The sequence below is a fragment of the Halteromyces radiatus genome (assembly GCF_025201355.1).
Source record: "Halteromyces radiatus strain CBS 162.75 chromosome Unknown BX664scaffold_1, whole genome shotgun sequence".
Lineage (NCBI taxonomy): Eukaryota > Fungi > Mucoromycota > Mucoromycetes > Mucorales > Cunninghamellaceae > Halteromyces > Halteromyces radiatus.
This window is the reverse complement of record NW_026251687.1, coordinates 2647268-2669905: the sequence shown is the minus strand read 5'-3', so window position 1 is coordinate 2669905 and position 22638 is coordinate 2647268. Positions and strand designations below refer to the sequence as shown.

Genomic DNA, 22638 nt, shown 5'->3' with positions numbered 1-22638 from the left:
TTCGTATCTTACCTATATTACCTTCTAATTTATAGAGTAAATTAAAAAATAAAAGTCAATATCAACATCTCTCATCCGATAATGGCCATCATCCAATCAAATTACCGCCATTGGATTCCTCTCAAAAAAGTAGTCTAACATCATCTATATCTTTCTACCTAATGTTGAATGATCACCAAAACATTTCGTTGATTTTTCTAAAAATTACCTGATGACCCCCTGACAGTGGATTTTTACCGCCAAAATTTGGTTGAGGAATTGGAAAATTTTGGCTGTAAAATCCAAAGTTTTCAAAAAAAAAAAAAAAAAAAAAAAGAAAGAAAGAAAAGAAAAAAAAAGAAAGAAAGAAAAGAAAAAAAAGGAAGCTTTTTTACTGTATAACTTGGTTTTTTCTTTCCCTTACTTGGTTTTTTCTTTCCTGTATATATGGTACTTGGGTACACCATTGGACGTTCGCATCACTGTTACTGTATAGACGACAATCTTTCAAGTACTGTATAGATAAAGACAGCAAAATGAATAGAAATCCATCAATGTTTATTTCTTTTTCTTCTCTATAGTGTAATCAACGAAATTAATCCAAACAAAACAAAACGTTCATACAAATATTTGATTTCAAAGGTTGCAATGGAAGACAAGATAATTTTATTAATGTGTAAAATGAAGATAACTAATCAATATAAAAAAACAGTACGCTGATATATGGATGCATATGTAAATTAATATCGTAAAGATGATAATAATAACTATATAATAACTACCTATGCCGTGAGGGTGGCCAATTGGACGTGTACTAGAGAGGGTAAAAGACTTGGAAGTTTCATTGCATCAAACTGAAATGCATGCGTTCTAAGAAAAATCAAGGCTTTAGTACTGTTTCTTTCTTTTTCTTTTTTTTTTTTAAAAAAAAAAGAAAAACCAACTTACCGAGCCAATATCAATAAGCGTTTCAATTCACGAATAAAGCCTTGGACCATATTATTATGGACATTATTTGCAAAGTTGACAATAGACCGAGAACGGAGGTTGGCAGTCTTTCCGACTTTCTTAACACGGAGATTCCAAACACCACTGATAGGAGCAGAGGCATCTTTTTGAGAGGAAATATGGTAGGTGATCTTTGGAGTAGGAAGAACATGAGTCTTGGTCATGGCCATTTCGATCTTGATATTGACACCAAATTGTTGAAAGAGCATACGCTCTAAGAAAGGCTTTAGTGTTTTTTTTTATTTTTATTTTTATTAATTTTTTTTTTACCATGTTGCTCGACATCAAGGTAATACAGCAAACTATGACGACTGTCCTTTCGGGTGACCAGATCTTGAATTCGGTTGTAACTACTTTCGACAATGTTATAACTTGACAAGAATCTACCAAAGTGCAGTTCAGATAGGAATACTCCAGGGAAACAGCTACCATTAGTCAACATCTTGATCGATTTCACTTTACCCTGATGAAACTACAAGTCAAACAGATACGATGCCTTGCAACGTCGTAACAAGATCGACTTGCAGATCCAAGTTGCTTGAAGATACCATCAGAACGGTTTCCTTCTTGACGATTGGCCTATAAACAAGGATAAAAATGATGAATATAAGTCAACCAATAAAAAAAAGGATGATTAAAAAGATAATAATGTTGGGGGGTAGAATAATAAACATATGATAAAACGTACGTCATTTTTTTTACTTACTTCAGAGGATATACCACCATTATCATCACCGCGCTTGAGACCTTTCGAAAAAAAGATATTTGGACGACCATCAAAGATAGGGTTGATCTTGTTTAAAAAAACTTGAACTTTGGGATTATCTTTAAACCATTGCCACGTCTTTCTGAGAAGAGTAAAAAGATCATCATCAGGTAAGATTTGGATATTCATGTCTTGAACATTTTGAGATGGAAGACGAGTCACTTCAAAGGAATTACTTGGTATTGGTGTACTGACTTTACCAACATTGGGACACATATTAAATTGAATAATTGAATCACGATGTTTGATAATAATAATAATAAATAATAATAATAAGTAAAAACGAAGGAAAAAAAATGAATGAAAGAAAGAAAGAAAAAAAAAATTTTTATGTCTCTACCTGATCGGAGCCTGTTTGAAAAAAAAAATCCTGCAAATCAAATCAACCAATCATAGGAATCATAGAAGTTTATGTACTGCATGTACAATATTTCATCGTTAAAACCCCGTTAGCTCAATTTTTTTTTTTGACACTGGGTGCAAAACACTAGATGCGTCAAGTTATAATTTTGAATATTTCTTTCTTTCTTTTTCTTTTTATATTGACTTTATCAACTAGTAGTATTTTAGTATTGATACTTTTTATGTAATAAACCTTTTTATTTTTATTCCAACCAATTCGTTACCTGATTCCATCCTCTTCTGATATATCAATATACCGTTATTTTTTTCTTTTTCTCTTTTTTATTGGATGCATTGTTTTTACTTCACGATAGTAAAGGAATACTTTATACGACACTTGACAACAAAATGATACATTGTGACTTCTACGCAAAATTTTTTTTCTTATTTACGAAGCTTACGTGTCGTCCTCTTTTTCAACTCACTCTTTACGTTATTTTTCTTTTTTTATTGTACTCCATGGAATCTCTACAATTTGACTCATCTCATGTTTACTTTGGAATGACCAGAAAGGAAATTATTCTTTATAAAAAGCGGAAAAAGTTGCTGCTCTTGGTAAGTAGACTTCTCCATGGAAGCAGGGTCCAATAGATATATTTATTAATCATTTATTATATTTTTTTTAATATAGGTCTGCCCATCCACACTGGCTCGTCATGGACTACCTACCCGATTGACTGGACGCTGTCGTGATATTTTGAAGAGAGCAGAACGTCGAGGTGAACTTATCGTCTTAGATGTCAACGAATATAACACGAGCAAGGTCTGTTCAAGATGCGGTGAAAAAGCTTTTTTTTTTATCTGTCGGTGTTCTCAATTTCAAATGGAAAAAACTCTATCATGAGTCGCAATTTCTGAACTAAAATAGTGTATCTGTTGTCTTTTTTTTTTGAATAAAAAATATATCTTTATTAATATAAATTCATGCACGTTTTCAATAACGGATGGTCTTGTTGCCATTTGTAAATTATATGTTAATTGATTATAGGTAAAAGGTGGATTACCAATCTAACAACGATCATTGAATGGTGATGATGGATGATTTATTGTAATTTAGAGTTGATAAAATACAATAGCCAACTAAGCATTATTGATGCATCAGTGCAGTATTTCATCGTTAAAACCCCGTTGGCTCAATTTTTTTTTTTTTTTTTTGACACTGGGTGCAAAACACTAGGTGCGTCAAGTTATAAACTTGAATATTTCTTTCTTTCTTTTTCTTTTTATATTGACTTTATCAACTAGCAGCATTTTAGTATTGATACTTTTTATTTAATAAACCTTTTTATTTTTTATTCCAACCAATTCGTTACCGGTCAATGTATTTGATTCCATCCTCTTCTGATATATCAATATACCGTTATTTTTTTTTTTTTTTTTTGGATGCATTGTTTTTACTTTACGATAGTAAAGGAATACGTTCATACGACACTTGACAACAAAATGATACATTGTGACTTCTACGCAAATTTTTTTCTCTTATTTACGAAGCTTACGTGTCGTCCTCTTTTTCAACTCACTCTTTACGTTATTTTTCTTTTTTTATTATACTCCATGGAATCTCTACAATTTGACTCATCCCATGTTTACTTTGGAATGGCCAGAAAGGAAATTATTCTTTATAAAAAGCGGAAGAAAGCTGCTGCTCTTGGTAAGTAGACTTCTCCATGGAAGCAGGGGTTCAATAGATATATTTATTAATCATTTTTTTTAATATAGGTCTGCCCATCCAACAACAACAACAACAACAGTATTATCATCCAGAAGAGTATCACAAAATCCTAGTTATTGCTTTCGGAGCTGCACAATTTTCCAACACAATGCATGGACTACCTACTGGGTTGGCTGAACTTTGTCGTGATATTTTGAAGAGAGCAGAACGCCGAGGTGAACTTATCGTCTTAGACATAAATGAATATAATACAAGCCAGGTATGTTAAAGATGTGGTGAAAAAGCCTTTTTTTATCTTATTTCGATTCCCCACCATTTTATTTTACTTTTTACTTGTTTTCTTTACTTTTTTCCTTTATTCATTCCTCTTTTGATCGTACTGAAATTAATCATATCTTTTTTTATCTGCCCATATTCCCAATTTGATTTATATTTATCACAAATTCAAGTGGAAAAAAACTGTAGATTTGACTGTTGAAGAACGTAATCTATCATCTGTGGCTTACAAGAATATGATTGGTGCTCGTCGTGCTTCCTGGAGAATTGTATCTTCTATTGAACAAAAAGAAGAAAGCAAGAATCATAAAGAAAATATCGCTCAAATCAAGGAATATCGAAAGAAGATTGAATCTGAATTATATGGTGTCTGTCATAATATTTTGGACTTGTTATCTGTCCATTTGATCCCTGCTGCCCAAGAAGATGAAGCCAAAGTATTTTATTTTAAAATGTAAGTAGGTTATGGAATAGAAAAAAAAAAAAGCTTTACTAATTTGATTTTTCATATTTATAGGAAAGGTGATTACTATCGGTATGTTGCTGAATATGCCACTGGTGAAGATCGTGAGAAAGCTGCTACTTCTGCTAATGACGCTTATAAGGAGGCTACTAGGATTGCAGAAAGTGCCCTTGCCCCTACTCATCCTATTCGTCTTGGTCTTGCCTTGAACTTCTCGGTGTTTTATTATGAAATCTTAAATTCTCCTAGTCGTGCTTGTCAACTCGCCAAGCAAGCCTTTGATGACGCTATTGCTGAATTGGATACTCTTAGTGAAGAATCTTACAAGGACTCTACTTTGATCATGCAATTATTACGGGATAACTTGACTCTTTGGACTTCTGATCTTCAAGAAGGTAAGTGAACAATAAAATAAGGAATGGATGGATGTGATATATACGGTTTACTGGGGATATTTTTTTTTATGATCTAATTTGTTTTATATTTTATAGAAAGCGACAAGACCGACGAGTCAAGATCTGAAGAAGAATCCCAAGAATAGCCTTTCTCCCTCTCTTATCTCCATTTATCATCACTTATCTTTATTTTATTCATTCTTCCCGTTTATATCTTGCCCTCCCTCTTGATATCATAATAAAAATATATGTTTTTTTTTTAAAAAAAAAAAATGACAACAGATATTTTAGTTTGGAAATTGCGACTTATGATACAGTTGTTTCTACTTGAATTTGTGATAAAATATAAATCAAACATCGGAAAACTTTACTATGACGGCTAGGGGACTCCTATACAATTTCTAGGCTAGATATGCATTCTAAGACCTCTAGGACCCCCCCTAAATAGATAGGATAGAAATAATAAAAATATTTTGACTTCAATAAATCTATGACAAAAATATACTAAATCTAGGTAGGACACTGTTACGGTTGAAATATAGTTATGGTCGGTCTCCAGAACAAGGAATTTCATTTGATCAGTACAAATATTCTATTGAAATCATGATTTTATTTCATCACTACAAATATTCTATACTACATAACTATACTACATAACTATAATAATAAGTAACTACACTATAATCGATAATATCCATGAACTATGACCAGAATCACAACTAATGCCATTACCAGGATAACGATCATGACTTGCACTTTGGGTAGGATTATTTTATTTGATACAGACACTTCAATTGGATAACAGAGCCATTCCAACGTAGAAGGCATCCGATCTTGGTTTTGTTGAATGGTTTGCAATCTACAGATGAAATTAACAAAGTGCATAGTAATCTATCAATGCTCTCTTTTCTTTTTCTTTCTTTCTTTTTTTTTCTTTTTCTATATAAATGTTACCTTGGCTATATCATTGAATGTTTGCATCATCATTATTGTATAGACGATAATCTAGCAAGCTACAAATAAAATCAATAAAATGAGTAGTAATCCATCAATGTTTATTTCTTTTTCTTTTTTCTATGTACAAGTTACCTTGGCTGCACCATCGAATGTTTTGTACCACCAGTAAACCCAATGTCATCATAACAGTTGGCTCGGAGAGAAATAAAGACTTGCCAAATGCAGATATCAGACAATTTCAGATCATCAAGAAAGATCGTTGTATCGTCTTACGTATAGCGCTCCACTATCAGTCATTGATATGATCCTCAATAATCTTTCCAAACCAAATACCGCAAATGTCAGGACTTAACAAGGACTCCAGGAAGAAACAACACGATCAACAGACAATAACTGAATTTCCTACGTGTTGCATTTTGCCCTCCACCTACTTGAGCACAAAATTCAGTCACTAGATTCATAAACGATTCTAGAGACTGATCACCCTCGACCAAGTCCATTGCCCGTAAACAAACAAAGATCAATACACCATGATCTTCGTCTGACCAAAAGCTAAGTATAAAGTAATGATGACCATCCGACATTTGACTGTATAGACCACTATTCTGATAACTAACAGATAAAAAAAAATAAACACAGTGAGTAGTAATCCATCGATGTTATTCATTTTTTTTCTTCTTTTTACATATACATATTACCTTGTATCACGCGCCAGTGTCAATGTATCAATAACAATACAATAAAAAGAAGGATCTAAGAAAAAAGAAAGAAGCAGGTGATTGTATGTAATATCGATTGATCCTTTTTTTTTTGTACAACTTACTAGTTCGGCTCTACAGACGACAATCTTAATATCTGCAGATACAAAAAACAACAAAGAAAAAGAGTCCAACCAAATAGCGAAGAGATATTGAAGAGAACATCATCACAATGAGCGACAGATGGGAGGGAGAGAGAGAGAGAGTCCAAACAAGTAGAAAAGAAATTTTGAAATATCATAAGGAAGACTAACCAAGCAGTAAAAAGGACCTTCAAAAATACATGTGCATGACTCAATTGCATTGGCTGTGCAATGGAATCCGAAGAAAGAGAGAGTCCAACCAAGAAGAGGTCTTGAAATTGTAGATACCAGAAGAGTCATGACTTAACTATAGTAAGTAATTACATTTTATACTGTTTTTTTTATTTATTATTATTTTATTTTATTTATTTTTTTAAATTGACAATAATAAAATAAGAATCCATTGCTTGTCATTGTATTTAATATATGTTACCTATCATGAGCCAATATGGAGACACGAACAAAATGCGGAGGAGTAACGAAATAAATAAAAATGCAACGAAAAGTCCGACTAAGTAAAAGCAATGTGCCAAAGTAATATATAATAGAGAGAAAGAATATGTTGTAATGTACTAATGAGAATAAAGTATTTACAAAGAAGTAAGGTTAGTTTTTAATATTAAAGAAAAAGTGATAAAAAATATATGAAAAAGAGAACGACTTCATAATATATTTCTTTTTTTCATATCATTTAATTTATTTAAGGAACACAGGTACACAAACAGTTGTTTGCAAGGAAATGATAGATAACATTAAAAAAAAAGTAATGATTGTAAATAGTGACAATGAATATAATTTTATTAAACAAAAAGAATGTAAATGTGTATAATTGATATACTAAGTATGATATTAAAAAGAATCACTAACGCTTTAATCCAGAATAAGGTAAAAAGACCAAGAAGATATCTCTAATTGATTGTAAATCGAATCCAATTGAATCCTATAATACATCCTGTTCATCCATTTTGTTGATCCTTTTGTATGTCCATCCATTTCGCTGATCCAAACGAATAGCCACTTCTCGTAGTATCCTATTGACATGACACTATAATGATCAATCTTCGTGTATCTAAATTTCTTTCTTTCTTTCAGACGTATATTCAGTAATAATCATTACCCAGGATGCCAAGTAAGAAGGATGAGAAGAAGAAAGAACGATAATCCTAGATGGACAGATGTTGTAGTAAAAAACATCAAGGTCGAAAGAACGTGTATAAAAGAAAAAAGAAGAGAAGTGAAGTTAGAAATAAGAAGAGGAAAAGAACTTGTTTTTGAAACTTACAACTAATAAGAGTGAATGTCTGTAGAAGCACATAGAGAAAAGGATATAGCAAAGAGGTTGGAATGATTTATGTATAAAAAGAAGAAAAGGTTAGAAAAAAAAACAGTATCATTATCTTTTTTTTTTGTTTGTCTTACTTCAATCGTCATATTTGTCTCTAGAATATAGATTCAAATAATAATAAAAGAGAGAGATCAATATCATATAACGTTGGTGGCATAATGAAATGGATTTACCTTATTAAACATAAGTAATACAGCATATAAGAGGTTAAAGGTACTTGTGTTCATTTGTTTTAACTAAAAGGCATAAACACACACAGCAAACAAGAATGATTCAGTCAGTTCATGAATACAATGAATATATGTATAAACAATCGTTTATTATTATTGTTTCCATACCTTACTTTGATTTGTCTTAAAAGGTCAACGTATAACAAAAAGAAGAAGAAAAAAGAACAATAATGTGATAAAAATAAAAATAAGAAGAAGAAGAAGAAGAGTAAAAATAAACAAACGTCCTTTTTTATTTGGCAATGCATAATTTTCGCTCAGTGAGCCTGTGGGCAAAATATGCTCCTTCCAAATTAGGACTGGAATATCCAATTTCTATTCAACTCTACATAGAAACCCTAAATTCTACCTAGAAAACCTAATTTTTATTCAACTCTATATAGAAGTCCTAAATTCTACCTATTTGACCTAATAATTATGTTTATTACAAAAAAAAAGGTAAATCTACCTATTACAGTATATGCTTTCTAGCCTAGATAGGAGAAAAGCGATATGTGATGGAACAATTTATTTCACTTTACTATGCGCGATGTTTAGGATCGCATTTATAGAGTAAATTAAAAAAAAGATGAGTATCAGTAATGCTATGCTTTCTCTCTATCATCCTAATTAGCATGAATATTTTCCACGAATGATGTAGGATATGTTTTCCGTATTGAAACATAAAGAGTTTTTTTATTTTTCAAAGAAGAAGAAAATGAATTTAATTTTTTTAAAAAAAAAAAGAATGGTACAATTGATTTTTCATGTACCATCATTGTCTAAAGCTATAAGGTATAAATACAAGGTGTATGGATGGGGGGGAGTATAAATACTAGAATAAAGAATATGACTAACTAATCAAGAAGATCAATGGAAGCTATAAGAAACAAAAATAGAATAAGTAAACCTGATATTATACTCTTTTTTTTTTTTTTTTTTTTTTTTTTTTTTTTTTTTTTTTTTTTTTTTTTTTTTTTTTTTATCAACACCTACATTGTAACACCAAACAAGCCAACATGATACCAAGCATTCCTAAACCATTAAAATTAGAGAAAGAAGCAGCTGACAAACCGAAAAAGACAATAGCATTCAGGAATCTTGAACCACAAATAAGTCGCGACCATTTTGCTCTAACAGGCGTGTTCACTAGCTTGATCAATGCATTGATACATAAGATAAGTCCACCTGTAATCCAAAACGCCTTGTAAACATAATCTAAACCATCGCTGTTTCCGCCGAGTTCTTCGCATGCACTAAGTAAATCAGAAGATGTACTTTCACTAGTTACAGCTTCAGTCGATGCCATCATCAAGGATCTAGTCAAGGATTCTACCAAAGTGAATGCTGCATGTTGAGTTGGTGCTTGTGTTGTTGAATGTTCTAATTGTTGACATTGTTCATGGAAAGCCAGGGCTGCATTTTCAGGAATATCGAGTTTCAATCTATATGCCGTGATGATATCCGTCATAGCAATACCATAGGCCACTTGACACAAATGGAGCGGGAAATGCAGGTACATCCAGATTTGACTAACTTGAACTTCACTGAGAATCTATATCCAATAAATAAATAATAATAATAATTTAGAATTGCTTCCATTCATCTCTTTTTTACTTGTATTACCTCTTTGGAGAAATCATCAAAATACATAAAGAAGAATAAGAAAATAATCACCAAACCAAACATATTGGCCACCCTAAAAGGAAAGTATGAATGTGAATAAATAATGATGATAATAATAAGAAACGTATTATACTTACACAACTCTAACTTCAGCATGAGATTCAGAAACCATCTTGATAAAACCAATACAGTTTTCACCTAAATAACAAAAAAAAAAAAAAAAAAAAAAAAGAGGATGAGATGATTTTGGTAATAAAGACATTCTCTTTTTTTTTTATTACCAAGAATAATAATAGTAAAGAGACCAAATCGTTCAGCCAAATGACTTGCAGCCAATGAGACTTGTTTGAAGCGTTGTAAAGACATATTGACCAATACTTCGATAACAATACTAACATACCAAAGAGCAAGACGAATCGTTTTATGTTTTGCTTCATCATCAGCTGAAGAACCAGATTCCAGAAACAAAAGGGAGACACCCCAAAGAATAATAGCTAGAGCATTGACAGCAACATAGATGGAAAGTGGACGACGCGCAAAAGATCCAGAGAGTGTAGCAGCCCATAGAACGACTCTATATTGAATCAACAAGACAGCCTTCATAACTATGTTACAATAATAAGTTTTAAACAAAAGGTAGACTTGTCAGTATTTACATTTAAATAAATATATGAATTGTATCATTACCCATATAACCAATAATAAAACCTTTGGCAGAAGAAGTTTCATAACCATCAGAAGCACCAGCCATACCAATTAAACCACAAAGATCAATGATCTTGTAAATATGATGCATAACATCTAGATCAATAAAGAAAAAAAAAATAGAATATATTTAGCATATATGATACATAAGTTTTATTGTCCACTTACCGCCATTATCATAACGAGCAGAATATCTATTTAGATGACCAGAGAAAAAGATAAGTATTGATCATCCTTGATATTACCCATAAATATAATTATCAAGTTGTTAACTTACAAAGCACTAGAACACCAAGTCCACCACATGACTACAAACCAACCTACATAGATTGACAGAGACGAAGAATCCACCATATGATGAGCATGAGTAAAAGAACTATAAGAAGAAAATCAACCTATAAGTATTTATTGATATTCTTTTCATAATCATTCTTTACCTTAACCAACCCACATAGAACACATCACTGAATAATTCAACCCAAGTAGCCGAAGTTCCTTGTCCAATTTCATCCGATAAATCTGGATCAGGAAGTCTGTAGGAAAAGAAAAGAAAAAAAAAAGAGATCAGAAAATCCACCTATCAAACTAATATTTTTTCTCACTTACGCAAAAATGGGACGTCGAGTACTTTCTGGTAGAGTTTCTACTTCTTCTTGAATGACCTTAAGTTCTAAAAAGACATTTGAATTAAGTTCAATGGCACCTTCTGGCAAGACTATAGCTGGTCCACTATCCACAGTTTTTTCCGATTCCATTGTATTTTGTCTCAACTTGATATCTATAAAAAGAAAAATATATTAAAAAAATTGAAAGTAAGTTTTTTTATTGTTAACTTACGAGCACGCTCTTCAAGTTCTTGCTTCTTTTCTTCAATTTCAGCCTTTAATTCTTCTTTTTTTTGATGCAAATTGACAGTTTTGTGAATCTTGAGAGAATAGTCGCGTTTGGTGCTATGGAAGAATTCTACCAATTCATCAGTATCGTTCACTTTGTATAATCGTAAAATTTCATCGGCAGTCAGTGAGAGCTATTAAAAAAAAAAAAAATGAAAAGATAAAAAGAAAAAAAAAACACGTTACATTTTTTTTTCTCTATCATGTGTACGGAGATCCAATTGCGATTGCTCTTTTTGTCCATTTTACCAGATCCATTAATTGGTCAATGATTGGCTTTGTTGAAAAATGGTTTTCCATTCCTGTAGTACGGTTTGTCGATGATGTTGAATGGCATAATCCGCTCGTTGACCGATAAACATGATAGCCCTATTCGCCGTAGTAGTATCCAAGAATGAGTCACGAGGTGAGGTGACTGCCGATAAAAGATCATTATTGTTGTCATCATCAAATGTATATCCAAACTGTTTTGTTATCGAAGAAAGTAATTGATGGATATGCCAGGAATTCTTGTTTTTCCACCATTGTTGATAATGAGCATCATAATCGATATCACCATCTTGTTGTAATCCATCCCCATTGATATAAGATGATGAAGAATGAAGAAAAGGATGAGTATCATGCGGAGAATACTGTAATTTTCGAGCCTGTTGTTGTTTCACCCACTCCCATTCCTCGTACGCACGTTTCACTTGATCATTGCTACAGAGTCATAATATGTGGTTGCATCCAATAGTTTTTCGATCGATTGTTGATAAAGTTGCCTTAGTGATATAGAGAAATATAATCGAAGTTCCTGATACATTTGTTGCGCCAAATAATTTGGTTGTTGTTGGTGATAATGGTAGTGATGGTATTGATGTTCGCGTCCTTGTTGTTTTTGTTGAAGTGATTGAATTTTTTTAGAAGCCGTGATCATGGTTTTATAATATTCTTGGAGAATCATCTTTTCCAGTCGATTCAATTGATTCATCATATCCTTTTGTAGACGATCCAGCAAATACTGATATTGAGCATTATTATATTGTTCCAAAGGTTGGGATATCAGATCATTTTTCTTGTTGTCATAGTTATCATTGTTGTTATCTGTGAAGTCATCTTCGTAACCATAGTTGCATTTTGTCTCTTGTTGTTTCATAGGTAAAAGCCGAATAACCGAGTATGATGGGCGAGAATGTGATAAGCGCTGGGAAGCAAATGGGTTGACCGTTTGAGATGAAGAAGTAGAAGAAGAAGAAGAGGAGGAGAAAAGAGATGATTCCAAAGAAGTACCAAAAGGAGAGATTGAGAAAGGAAAAATCACATGCGGACAGGATAAAGCATTATTGTTATTATTTTTATTGTTGTTGTTGTTATGGGATGAAAGGGAAAGAGCACCATCTAAAAATTGATACGCCGTTTGCATATGATCCAACCATAGTGAATGAGAATGACTAATTGCTTGAGTAGTCATTGTTGATGCTTTTGTTGCCCATTGAATGAAACGTTGTTGGAATCGAAGTGTGTGTGATCGTTCTTCATAGGTCATTTCTTCGAATAATGCATCCACCCTTTGTTTCAAACCATTTTCGTCCAATAGTCGTTGCTGATCCATGCATAAAGTTGTACCTAATACATCGTGATAACATCCATTATTATCCGGTACATTGCCTTCCAAGTTGATAACGTCGTTGTTTGAACCATCATAACCTTGTTGCCAAGAGAGATAACCAGAGAAATAATGTTTCCAGAGTACCACTAATCGTAATTTGGCAAGATGCCATTCCAAAGCAGGAGCCTGTCGCCAATCTTGTAATATCCATTGTACTCGTTGTACTGTATCATAGAATCGATAGCCAAGTTCCCGCACAGACCAGTTGTGCATTGAGATAAGGTAACGTACAAGATCATCATGAGCCGAATGGTAAATTTGTCGTAGCCAAAGTTGCCATGGTCGATTGAGAAAAGAACAAGTTGCCACTCCTCGGTCTCCTCCGATTCTTTTGCAAAAATTATAAGAGGTAGTACTGGTGACTGAAACAACAGAATAATCTAGTGCAGTAGGTCGCGTTTTATTGTTGGTATCATGTAGAGTTGCTACATATAAAGGAACATGAATCTGATCAAGTCGTTCTGATATATCTTGATTGTGAATGTTGTGATCGAGTTGAGAAGGTAGTGATATATTGTCTGAGCAGATAACAGTTCCGATAAAAAGAAAAAATAGAAATACCCGAACAAGTAGTATGTACAAATTGGACATGACATATTGTAATAAAAAAAAAAAAAGAAAAGGAAAGGAGTAGGTAACGAGATATGTAGAAAAGAGTGGTATATACAAAAAAAAAAAAAAAAAAAAAAAAAAAAAAAAAAAAAAAAAACTTGCCCAGCCAGACCCAAATTGGTATTTTTAACAAAAACTTTTTTTTTAAAAAAAAAATGAAAGGAAGAAAATTGCCCATATAGATCTATAATTATTTTTTTTTGTTCTTATTATGATGATAGGCTTTGGAACGCAGGATAAAACAGGTTAATCATCATTGACTATTATATATCGAATAATAATAAAAATAAAAAAAAGGAGCAATCTATTCATCAAAAAAGAAAAAAAAAGTGTGATTCATATATTCATTTTACCTCTTCGATTTCCTGTTGATTTTTTTTTTCTATCTCTACTTTTTTTTTTATTTCTTCCAACTTCTCCACTAAAACACAACATGGAAAATCTACTTGAATCTCAACGACTGTAAGGAAATAGGAGGAGAGGAAGAACAAACAAAAGCTAGAAAAATAATTACTTATCCATTAACTTTTCTTTTTTCCTTTTTTCGTATTTATTCTTTTTTTTTTCATTAAATATCACTTTATTTCAAACAAAAAAAATATAGATTGTACAATGATGATAAAAAAAATAAGATAAAATAATAATAATAATAAAAAAGAATAAGATAAAAAAAAGAAATTAAAGTTCATATGACAGGAGGACGGAAGATATGAGGGCGACCAGCACCAAGAATGGACGACATAGTGATGCCATGGATGTTTCTGCTAGCGTTGACATCGCGCTGCCACAGTGTACTACAAGATTGACACTTGAGCACACTGCGAAGCTGGATGCCAACGCTAGCAGAAACATTTTCCAAAGCTTTTTTACCGCATCTTGAACACACCTGACTCGTATTGTATTCGTTGACATCTAAGACGATAAGTTCACCTCGGCGTTCTGCACTCTTCAAAATATCACGACAGCGTCCAGCCAATCCGGTAGGTAGTCCACGCATTGTGTTGGAAAATTGTGCAGCTCCGAAAGCAATAACTGGGATTTTGTGATACTCTTCTGGATGATAATGATGATCTTGTTGTTGTTGTTGTTGTTGTTGTTGTTGTTGTTGTTGTTGTTGTTGTTGACGATACCGACGGCGTCTAGTGTAGCGTGGAGGTCGAGCAGGTCGGTGTCTTGACTGTAAACCAGATGTGCCATACTTATACCCACCGTTTAAAAAGATATTTACACACTCTTGCTCAGTTCTTTGTTTTCCAATATAATTCAGAAACTTGAGTCTTGAGCTATCTTGGGAATAGAATTCAAAGAGTCGCGTTGAGGATTGCAAACAAGATCGAATAAATGAATTAATTGAGTTCAGTGATGCAACCTTCTTGGATGGAATGCTTGATTCAATTTCTATGATGCCTTGATTTTGTTTCTGTTCTAAAAGCTTTCGGTTTGTCAATTTAAAACCAGCCTTTGTGTAAAATTCGACGGTAGAGAATTTTCGAGTTGTACTTCGAATATGTTGATTACTTCGCTGGCTATCATCTTCGTCATCGTCGAAAAGACCTATAACAGCACCACTAGAAACGTTACCACCATTACCAGCAGAATGATTATCAGGGTCAACGTCCATAACTCCAGTACCAGTATCAGCACCACCAGAAACATCACCGTCATCACCAGCAGAATGATTATCAGAATCCACATCCATAACACCAACGGCAGTATCAGCACCACCAGAATGATTATCAGGGTCAACATCCATAACTCCAGTACCAGTATCAGCACCAGCAGAAACATCACCGTCATCACGATCAGAATGATTGTCAGAATCCACATCCATAACACCAACGGCAGGAGAATGATACGCCAAATGGTCAGATGCATCGCTTGCTACAAAAATTTCTTTCATTCCAGGATCAAGACCCCACACTTTGAATATCTCCAGTTCCCAATCCTCGAAATCAGAAGGCTCCAGATCCGGTAGTTGATTTTCGCTGTTTGCTTTTTGAAAAAGTACACTGACTTCGTAGCCATTTGTCGTCAAAGTGTTGTTGAAGATAGCATCCCTAAAAAAAAAAAAAAAAAAAAAAAAAAATGAACAAAGAAGTTTTGAATCAGTGAAGACAATGATGATTACCTTATTCCATTCAGTTTTCGAAAATTAAACACATAATGAAAAACCATTGCATCCTTCTGTAGTTGGTTAGCATTGGCATGTCGTTCCGCACTAAAATCGTATCCGAGGCCACCACATTTTCTGATCAACTGCTTGAGGGTCCGGTTGTCAATTTGAATATGTTTGAATGCCCACGATGGTGAAGGAACCAAATTAAATCCACGGGTCTTTTTCACAACAGTCCATAGTTCTGGTAAAAAGCATTCTTCGCGATCAATAGCTTCCGAGTTTTGAATATATATGAGTGAGTTGTTGATCTGGTGCCGTGTTGTTATGATTAGTTCGTGTATTTGAGCAAAACAATCATCATCCATATAGTCGACTGAAGTTCTTTCCAATGGTTGATTGTCGTTCACAGCACTAACAATTCTGCGCACCAATCGAGACCGACGCCGTCTTCCTAGTGTTTGCAATCCATCCATATTCTTTATCACATTATATGCCCAGCTACTGTTGGCTTCTGTCTGTACATCCGCAGCAAGCTGTATTTCATTGTTGTTGTATGCTTCTATATGTTGTAACATTCGATAAAGAATCTGTAGATACACCTGGGGATTTTCAGTGATCGCATGTAGTGTCACACGTTCTGGACCTAGATCCGTTTCATCCAATAGTGTTGATACCGAATTAAAAATAACATCACCATCCAAGTTATGTGCTTCTTGCGATAAAGTAGGAAAAACCGCGTCATCATTTGCCAAAGTTTCATATACGAAAATACCAAGTTTTCTTGCATCACCTTTGTTTATGCCCTATTCCCCCGAAAAAAAAAAAAAATAATTTGGTTCAGTCAGCCATGCATGATACTCTATATGTGGATAATAATATAATAAGATATACCTCCACCAATTGTTGGATACGCAAAGTCAGAAAGGCAATACTGCGATTTTCGAAATTCTCCACCACGTTACTTAGAAAGTTTGTTGCTGATTGTTCCGCCGTATGTGCCAAAACGTGTGAGTAAATTTGATTCTTTGGTCTATCCGCCGTCTGCATTAGTTCACCGAATGTTTCCCGATAATTGTTGAAAGTGTTGTTGATATCAGTGCGTAAATCTTCGTTCATTTCATTTCGGTTGGTGATTGGTCTGTTTAGGATAACTTGGAATGTACTGTACCAGAACTGTTGATTGAAGACCTTCTTTGATATGGGTTGGTTGCGGTTGCACTTGTCCAAAATATAATAGGTAACAAAAAGATGTGATTTCACCACTAGTTCCCGATGGTAGGCGACAACTTCTTGGATTTGATTTTTCAGTGCTTGCTTTTGTTGTAGTGGTAGATTGATAAAGCTGTCTAAGCCAATCTTTCTTGTAAAAGAGCGTTGATTAGTGCCAATCACGTTTTGTATCATCATAGCCTTTGTTGGTAAATGGTTTGGGCACCGAGGATCGCGTCTGGATGAGTGAGGTACAGCATCATCATACTGATTATGATCAACACAGAATTTGCAGCGTTTACTTGTTGTTCTTCGAGAGCTATCTTGACGACGCTTTTTTGCTGAGCGCTTTTTCCCCTTTTGTACACTAGATTGCTTCCGTCTTTTCTTAGTTCGCCTATGTGCTCTTGGTCTTGAGGGACCTGCTTCTTGTTCTTCTTGTTCTTCTTCTTCTTCTTCTTCTTCTTCTGAGGAGGAGGAGGAGGAGGTAGAGGAGGTAGAGATGGACGGTGGTGGTGACGAGCCAGTGTGGATGGGCAGACCTATATTAAAAAAAAATATAATAAATGATTAATAAATATATCTATTGGACCCTGCTTCCATGGACAAGTCTACTTACCAAGAGCAGCAGCTTTCTTCCGCTTTTTATAAAGAATAATTTCCTTTCTGGTCATTCCAAAGTAAACATGAGATGGGTCAAATTGTAGAGGTTCCATGGAGTATAATAAAAAAAAGAAAAAGTTGGTGGTGTATTGTCGAAAAAGTAAGAATAAGGATCGTAAACAGTGAGTTGAAAAGAGGACAAGACGTAAGCTTCGAAAACAAGAAAAACATTTTGCGTAGAAGTCACAATGTATCATTTTGTTGTCAAGTGTCGTATAAACGTATTCAGTTACTATAAAGATGTGCGTAAAGTAAAAACAATGCATCCAAAAAAAAATAAAAATAACAGTACATTGATATATCAAAAGAGGATGGAATCAAATACATTGACCGGTAACGAATTGGTTGGAATAAAAATAAAAAGGTTTATTAAATAAAAAGTATCAATACTAAAATACTACTAGTTGATAAAGTCAATATAAAAAGAAAAAGAAGGAAAGAAATATAATGGCGGTTATTGACGATTCGTCCCTTAGAGTCACCGACTCAAGTCACCACCTATAATTGGACTTGACGCAAATAAATTTTTCCCTTTATAAAAATGTAAAGTCCGCGGATGCCCTTTTTGTGTGCATTATTTTTCAATTTCCTTTTTCTTTTTGTTTATTCGTTTTTATCTTCCTTTTATTTTTTATTGGTACTTTGTCTTTTCACCTTTTTTATTGGTACCTTTCTCTGATAGTTTATTTTTCATCTCTATAAATACTCGACGGTACCTTACTGCTTTTCTTAATTCTTTTTTTTTTTTAATAAACTAAAACTTCAAACGACACATATGGCTTCTTCTTCTTGTTCTTCTTCTTCTTGTTCTTCTTCTTCTGGTTCTTCTTCTTCTTCCTCTTCTTCTTCTTCTTCTTCTTCTTCTTCTTCTTCTTCTTCTTCTTCTTCTTCTTCTTCTTCTTCTTCTGGTTCTTCTGGTTCTTCTTCTGGTTCTTCTTTTTCTTGTTTTCCTTCCGTTAATCGCCTTGGACCAAGAAGATATACTGATCTTGCATCCTACAATTATGAATCTCGTCGTGCTTTGCAAGAAAGTGAATTAGAGGCTCGTATGGCAAGACCCAAGAACACGAAAACTGCCTATGGTTCCAAGCAAGCTGAATTTCTCGAATGGTGTGCAACTCTACCCGAAGATCCTATGTCCCGCGAACTTGTTACTGGTGAAAAGCTCAACCTCTTCCTCCAAGAGCAGGTAAAAAAAAAAAAAAAAAAAAAAAAGAGTGTGGAGATTGTCATGTTAACACTTTACTTATTTAATTACCATATAATAGGTACGTGATCGTGTTTCTCGTAACAAGCGAAAGGATGGAACCAAAACGCAAATCAAGTACGTAACAGTTCAACAGTATGCTGCTGCCATAGTGGATCTTTATCAACAACAGCGTCAAGCAGGTGCAAACTCTCATCCAAACCCTAGGCCTTATGTCAAAGATCTTCTGAAAATGGTGAAAAACAAGGAATATGAAGTAAGCCGAGGAAATTATGAAGACCGTGGTGAAGGTACGTTGGCCGATGGATACACAAGCAACGACCAGGTTGCCGATGTGGTGAAAGCTTTCCTCTCAAGAACTCAACGTCATGGTGAACAACTTCGTGGTGCTTTGGCCTTTCTTCTCTCACATTACATGCTTCTTCGCGGTGAAAGTATTCGCAAATTGGAAATGACTGATCTCCAAACGATCAATCTGGAAAATGAAGCGGCACGTCAAGGTATGGATTGTCCTGCTCTAGTTATGATCATGCGTCAAGGCAAAACGAACAGACACAAGCAGACACAACCGATTGGAATTGGCGGGTTGTATGCGTAATATCCGAGTGGAAATCTGTCCCTTCATGGCTCTAGGCTTTTATTTCTTTTGGCGCTTTCATTTCGAAAACGAACCGTTTCCCAATATGATTTCTTCAAGGACTTGGTACGACATCAAGGTGTTTAAGGCTCAACAAAACAATAACACGGACGAATGGTCATACGAGGCACACAGTAAATCAGTGCGACGTGCATTAGAACGGGCAAATATTCGGTCAAAAAAATCAACTCATACTGGTCGTGGCTGTGGTTCTCGGATGGCTCATGTTTATGGTGTGAATGAAGATCAGATTCGACAGCAAGGAGGGTGGAACAACACGACAATGAATGGTGCTTACCTAACGACTTTGCCTAGAGAATTCATGCGTACCATGGCTGGTTTTCCTAACAGTCAAGGTTCCTTTTTTCTGCCCCGTGCCGCTTTAGATCCTCCTGAAGAACTTTGTCGAAAGGTGTTTCCCGATGCCAACACGTGGTATGACCGACTTATGGCCAAAGATCTCAATCCGAATGGTAATGATGACATAGAAGTTACTGTGGCCGCTGTTGCTTTTCTGAAGATGCTGTTTGTTATCCGCAAATCGTTTATTCAAGATTCTGTCTTTATGATGCAATTGTACCCAACCCATCCTCTTTGGACTCTTCAGTTTTTTAGTGATCCATTGTACGTGCAATTCAAAACGTAAGTTGTTGTTTTTTTTTTTTTTTTTTTGTGATTTGATAGTGCATTGTAGGTATAGACTGATCTTCTCATCTTTTCCTTTTCAGTCAACTTCTAGGTATCGCTGTTCAAGAAGATGATCCAAGTTCACTCTTATTGCAACGTTGTGTACCAATCATCGAACAAAGGTTACGAACGATCCACGAGGATCTATCACGTCAAAATGGAAGCTCATCGGTCAACATCATCTACAACAAACGATTACATCTCACAGTTGGTGACTGGAAGGGCAACACTCAGTCTCAACATCAACTTCAATGACGGTAATTCCTCTATCGTCGCAACTTCAACACCAGTGCCATCCTCTCATCAACATGTCTCAACATCATCCTCACCATCAATGCCAAATACAGATGATCAGGTGCCGCCTCTTTACCGGATGAATCGTGCTCTAAAATCACTGGGTGACTTGTGGAGAGAATGGTACGTTGGGCTTGCTGGTGGTTACGCAGTGGATGATTTAGAAAAACGTTGGGGATCGCAGTGGAGGAAGGACAGCAAGGAAAGGAAGTTTTACAGTCGAAGACGCCGGATTATCGACCAGATCAACAAGTACTCTGTGGAAAGGAATGTATCGACAAGAACAGCCCTGGAACGTGCAGAGGAGCGACGCGCCCGTCATGGATATTCATTACATTACTTAGGTGAAAACCCATGCATGATCTATGAAGATATGATATAGCGTCTTCTGTTCCCTTCTTTTTTTTTTTTTTATTTAATGTATTATACTTTTTTTTTTTACATATATATAATAAAGGATTATTTGTTTTGAATCATTCTTTCTTTTTCTCTCAGTCTTTTTTTAACATATATCAATTGTTGTCTTTTTTTTTTTTTTTTTTTTTGTGAACTTTCGCTCTTTTCTTTATGAATCTCTCTACATATGTCAAAATATCGCTTCAAAAATAAAGTAAACTGTGATTGTGTTCAAACGTTTTCATTTTCTCCATTTATTCTTATCATATTTAACAAAATACGACCATCATCATTGATTTTAATACAATATCGGATTTTCCCAAAATGAATAGCGCATTTCCACTATTATAGATATCGCTCCAGAGATGTCGATTAGAGTATATTGATGGATGGATGATGGATCTTTTTTTTTTTTTTTTTTTTTTTACGTACTCACATTTATGAATATATGATATAGGCAACTCCAGTAACAAATTGACCTCATAAATGTAAAACTGCATAATGTTACTTCTTTTTTTCTTCACATACAAATAAATTTCTTTTCACATGTGAAACCTATATAAAGTGCCATTTCTCTCTTTTTTTTTTTTTTCTTTTTCTTTCTTTTTCTGTCCTTTTTTTTTTGTCTTTTCCTTTCTTTATCTTTTTTATATCAACTTCTAAACCTCTCTACAAGCTACAAGTCTCTTTATCTTCAAATCCATATCAAATACAAGTTTTATCTGAAGTACAAGTATAACGACATCAAGACGGGCTAAGGCCTATTTGCTCCTCTTTTCTTGTTGCTCTGTTGTTTTGATCCACTGTTTCCGCTCCTCATCCTTTTCTTCTTCTTGGTTGGCTGTATCTTTGTCGTAGGATCAAGATCTCAAAAATCATTACCTTACATGTGCAGATCAGTCAACCCTCGCCTTCCTCTATTTCCACCAGTGGTATCAACAACAACATCAATAATATCTTTTTGCGTGTCTCTCTCTCTCTTCTCTGTGGCTCATACAATTTTTCCGTGTACTGAAAACACGTGGATGTTTACAGTTTTTGTAAGTTTTTTTTTTTTTTTTAATTGATGAATATGATGATGGATGATGTACTAACGAATTTTTTTTTTATTTTTCCAATATGATCTCTCTTTGGTATTTCCAATTTGATTTGTCCTTCTATCTCAATTTTCTTTTTATGCGTCATCCATTATCTGTTTTGTCCGTCATTCATTCTCTATTCTTACGATATCTTATTTCCTATTTTGGCGACATCTTATTTTTGAAACTGCGTCATGTATTAGTGGACAAACTGTAATGCTCGTGATACCATATATAATATATATTGATACAGTTTGTTTTTTTTTCTTTTTTTTCTTTTTTTTTTTTTTTTTTTTTTTTTTTTTTTTTTAAACTAACACTTCTTATTCATCATGATGATTCCCATCCTTGTACAGACGCAAATGGCATTCCATGATTTATTTGATGGAATGGGTTTTTGTAAAGCTGATACCTTTGGAGCTGGCCAAGATATCTTCTTTGACTTGGAAAGTATATCTGAATGAATGTTTTTCTTATAGATCTCCTTATGATGCTGTTTATATATTTCGCTAGTTTAGTCCTTATTATCTTTTTTTTTGTTATATTTTGA

General features: G+C 34.1%; 8 protein-coding genes across 8 annotated transcripts; 4 read left to right on the top strand and 4 right to left on the bottom strand.

The window, feature by feature from the left end:
- Positions 1-627: 627 nt before the first annotated feature.
- Positions 628-2060, bottom strand: BX664DRAFT_382031 (uncharacterized protein). Its single transcript, XM_051549012.1, has 5 exons — positions 1694-2060; positions 1450-1566; positions 1258-1429; positions 928-1201; positions 628-849 (listed from the first exon to the last, which is right to left on the bottom strand). The coding sequence occupies exons 1-5, from the start codon at positions 1967-1969 to the stop codon at positions 762-764; spliced, it is 927 nt and encodes a 308-aa protein (XP_051405070.1). The 5' UTR covers positions 1970-2060; the 3' UTR covers positions 628-761.
- Positions 2061-2614: 554 nt separating this feature from the next.
- BX664DRAFT_310458 (uncharacterized protein) lies at positions 2615-2999 on the top strand (the record flags this gene model as incomplete). Its single annotated transcript, XM_051542555.1, has 2 exons — positions 2615-2710; positions 2787-2999. 2 exons carry the CDS (start codon positions 2615-2617, stop codon positions 2997-2999), a joined length of 309 nt encoding a protein of 102 aa, XP_051405069.1.
- Positions 3000-3834: 835 nt separating this feature from the next.
- Positions 3835-5231, top strand: BX664DRAFT_22354 (14-3-3 family protein epsilon). The gene is made up of 4 exons (XM_051540160.1): positions 3835-4086; positions 4277-4557; positions 4621-4961; positions 5058-5231. Exons 1-4 carry the CDS (start codon positions 3976-3978, stop codon positions 5105-5107), a joined length of 783 nt encoding a protein of 260 aa, XP_051405068.1. The 5' UTR covers positions 3835-3975; the 3' UTR covers positions 5108-5231.
- Positions 5232-6621: 1390 nt separating this feature from the next.
- On the bottom strand, positions 6622-6983 carry BX664DRAFT_321404 (uncharacterized protein; the record flags this gene model as incomplete). The annotated part of the gene is made up of 1 exon (XM_051543292.1): positions 6622-6983. A coding segment is annotated over one exon (202 nt), but the record flags the coding sequence as incomplete, so codon positions are not given.
- Positions 6984-8964: 1981 nt separating this feature from the next.
- Positions 8965-11837, bottom strand: BX664DRAFT_321391 (bacterial low temperature requirement A protein-domain-containing protein; the record flags this gene model as incomplete). The annotated part of the gene is made up of 11 exons (XM_051543291.1): positions 8965-9193; positions 9310-9868; positions 9940-10012; positions 10077-10137; positions 10221-10544; positions 10627-10740; positions 10929-11020; positions 11082-11177; positions 11251-11422; positions 11482-11671; positions 11787-11837. The coding sequence occupies 11 exons, from the start codon at positions 11835-11837 to the stop codon at positions 9171-9173; spliced, it is 1755 nt and encodes a 584-aa protein (XP_051405066.1). The 3' UTR covers positions 8965-9170.
- A 3725-nt stretch (positions 11838-15562) lies between these two features.
- On the bottom strand, positions 15563-17594 carry BX664DRAFT_272732 (uncharacterized protein; the record flags this gene model as incomplete). The annotated part of the gene is made up of 3 exons (XM_051541192.1): positions 16808-17594; positions 15929-16719; positions 15563-15857 (listed from the first exon to the last, which is right to left on the bottom strand). Coding segments are annotated over exons 1-3 (1602 nt in total), but the record flags the coding sequence as incomplete, so codon positions are not given.
- Positions 17595-18364: 770 nt separating this feature from the next.
- On the top strand, positions 18365-19353 carry BX664DRAFT_22223 (uncharacterized protein). The gene is made up of 2 exons (XM_051540159.1): positions 18365-18973; positions 19057-19353. The coding sequence occupies exons 1-2, from the start codon at positions 18564-18566 to the stop codon at positions 19118-19120; spliced, it is 474 nt and encodes a 157-aa protein (XP_051405064.1). The 5' UTR covers positions 18365-18563; the 3' UTR covers positions 19121-19353.
- Positions 19354-20292: 939 nt separating this feature from the next.
- Positions 20293-21079, top strand: BX664DRAFT_22214 (transcriptional activator of glycolytic enzymes-domain-containing protein). The gene has a single exon (XM_051540158.1). It carries the CDS (start codon positions 20390-20392, stop codon positions 20993-20995), a length of 606 nt encoding a protein of 201 aa, XP_051405063.1. The 5' UTR covers positions 20293-20389; the 3' UTR covers positions 20996-21079.
- The last annotated feature ends 1559 nt before the right edge of the window (positions 21080-22638 follow it).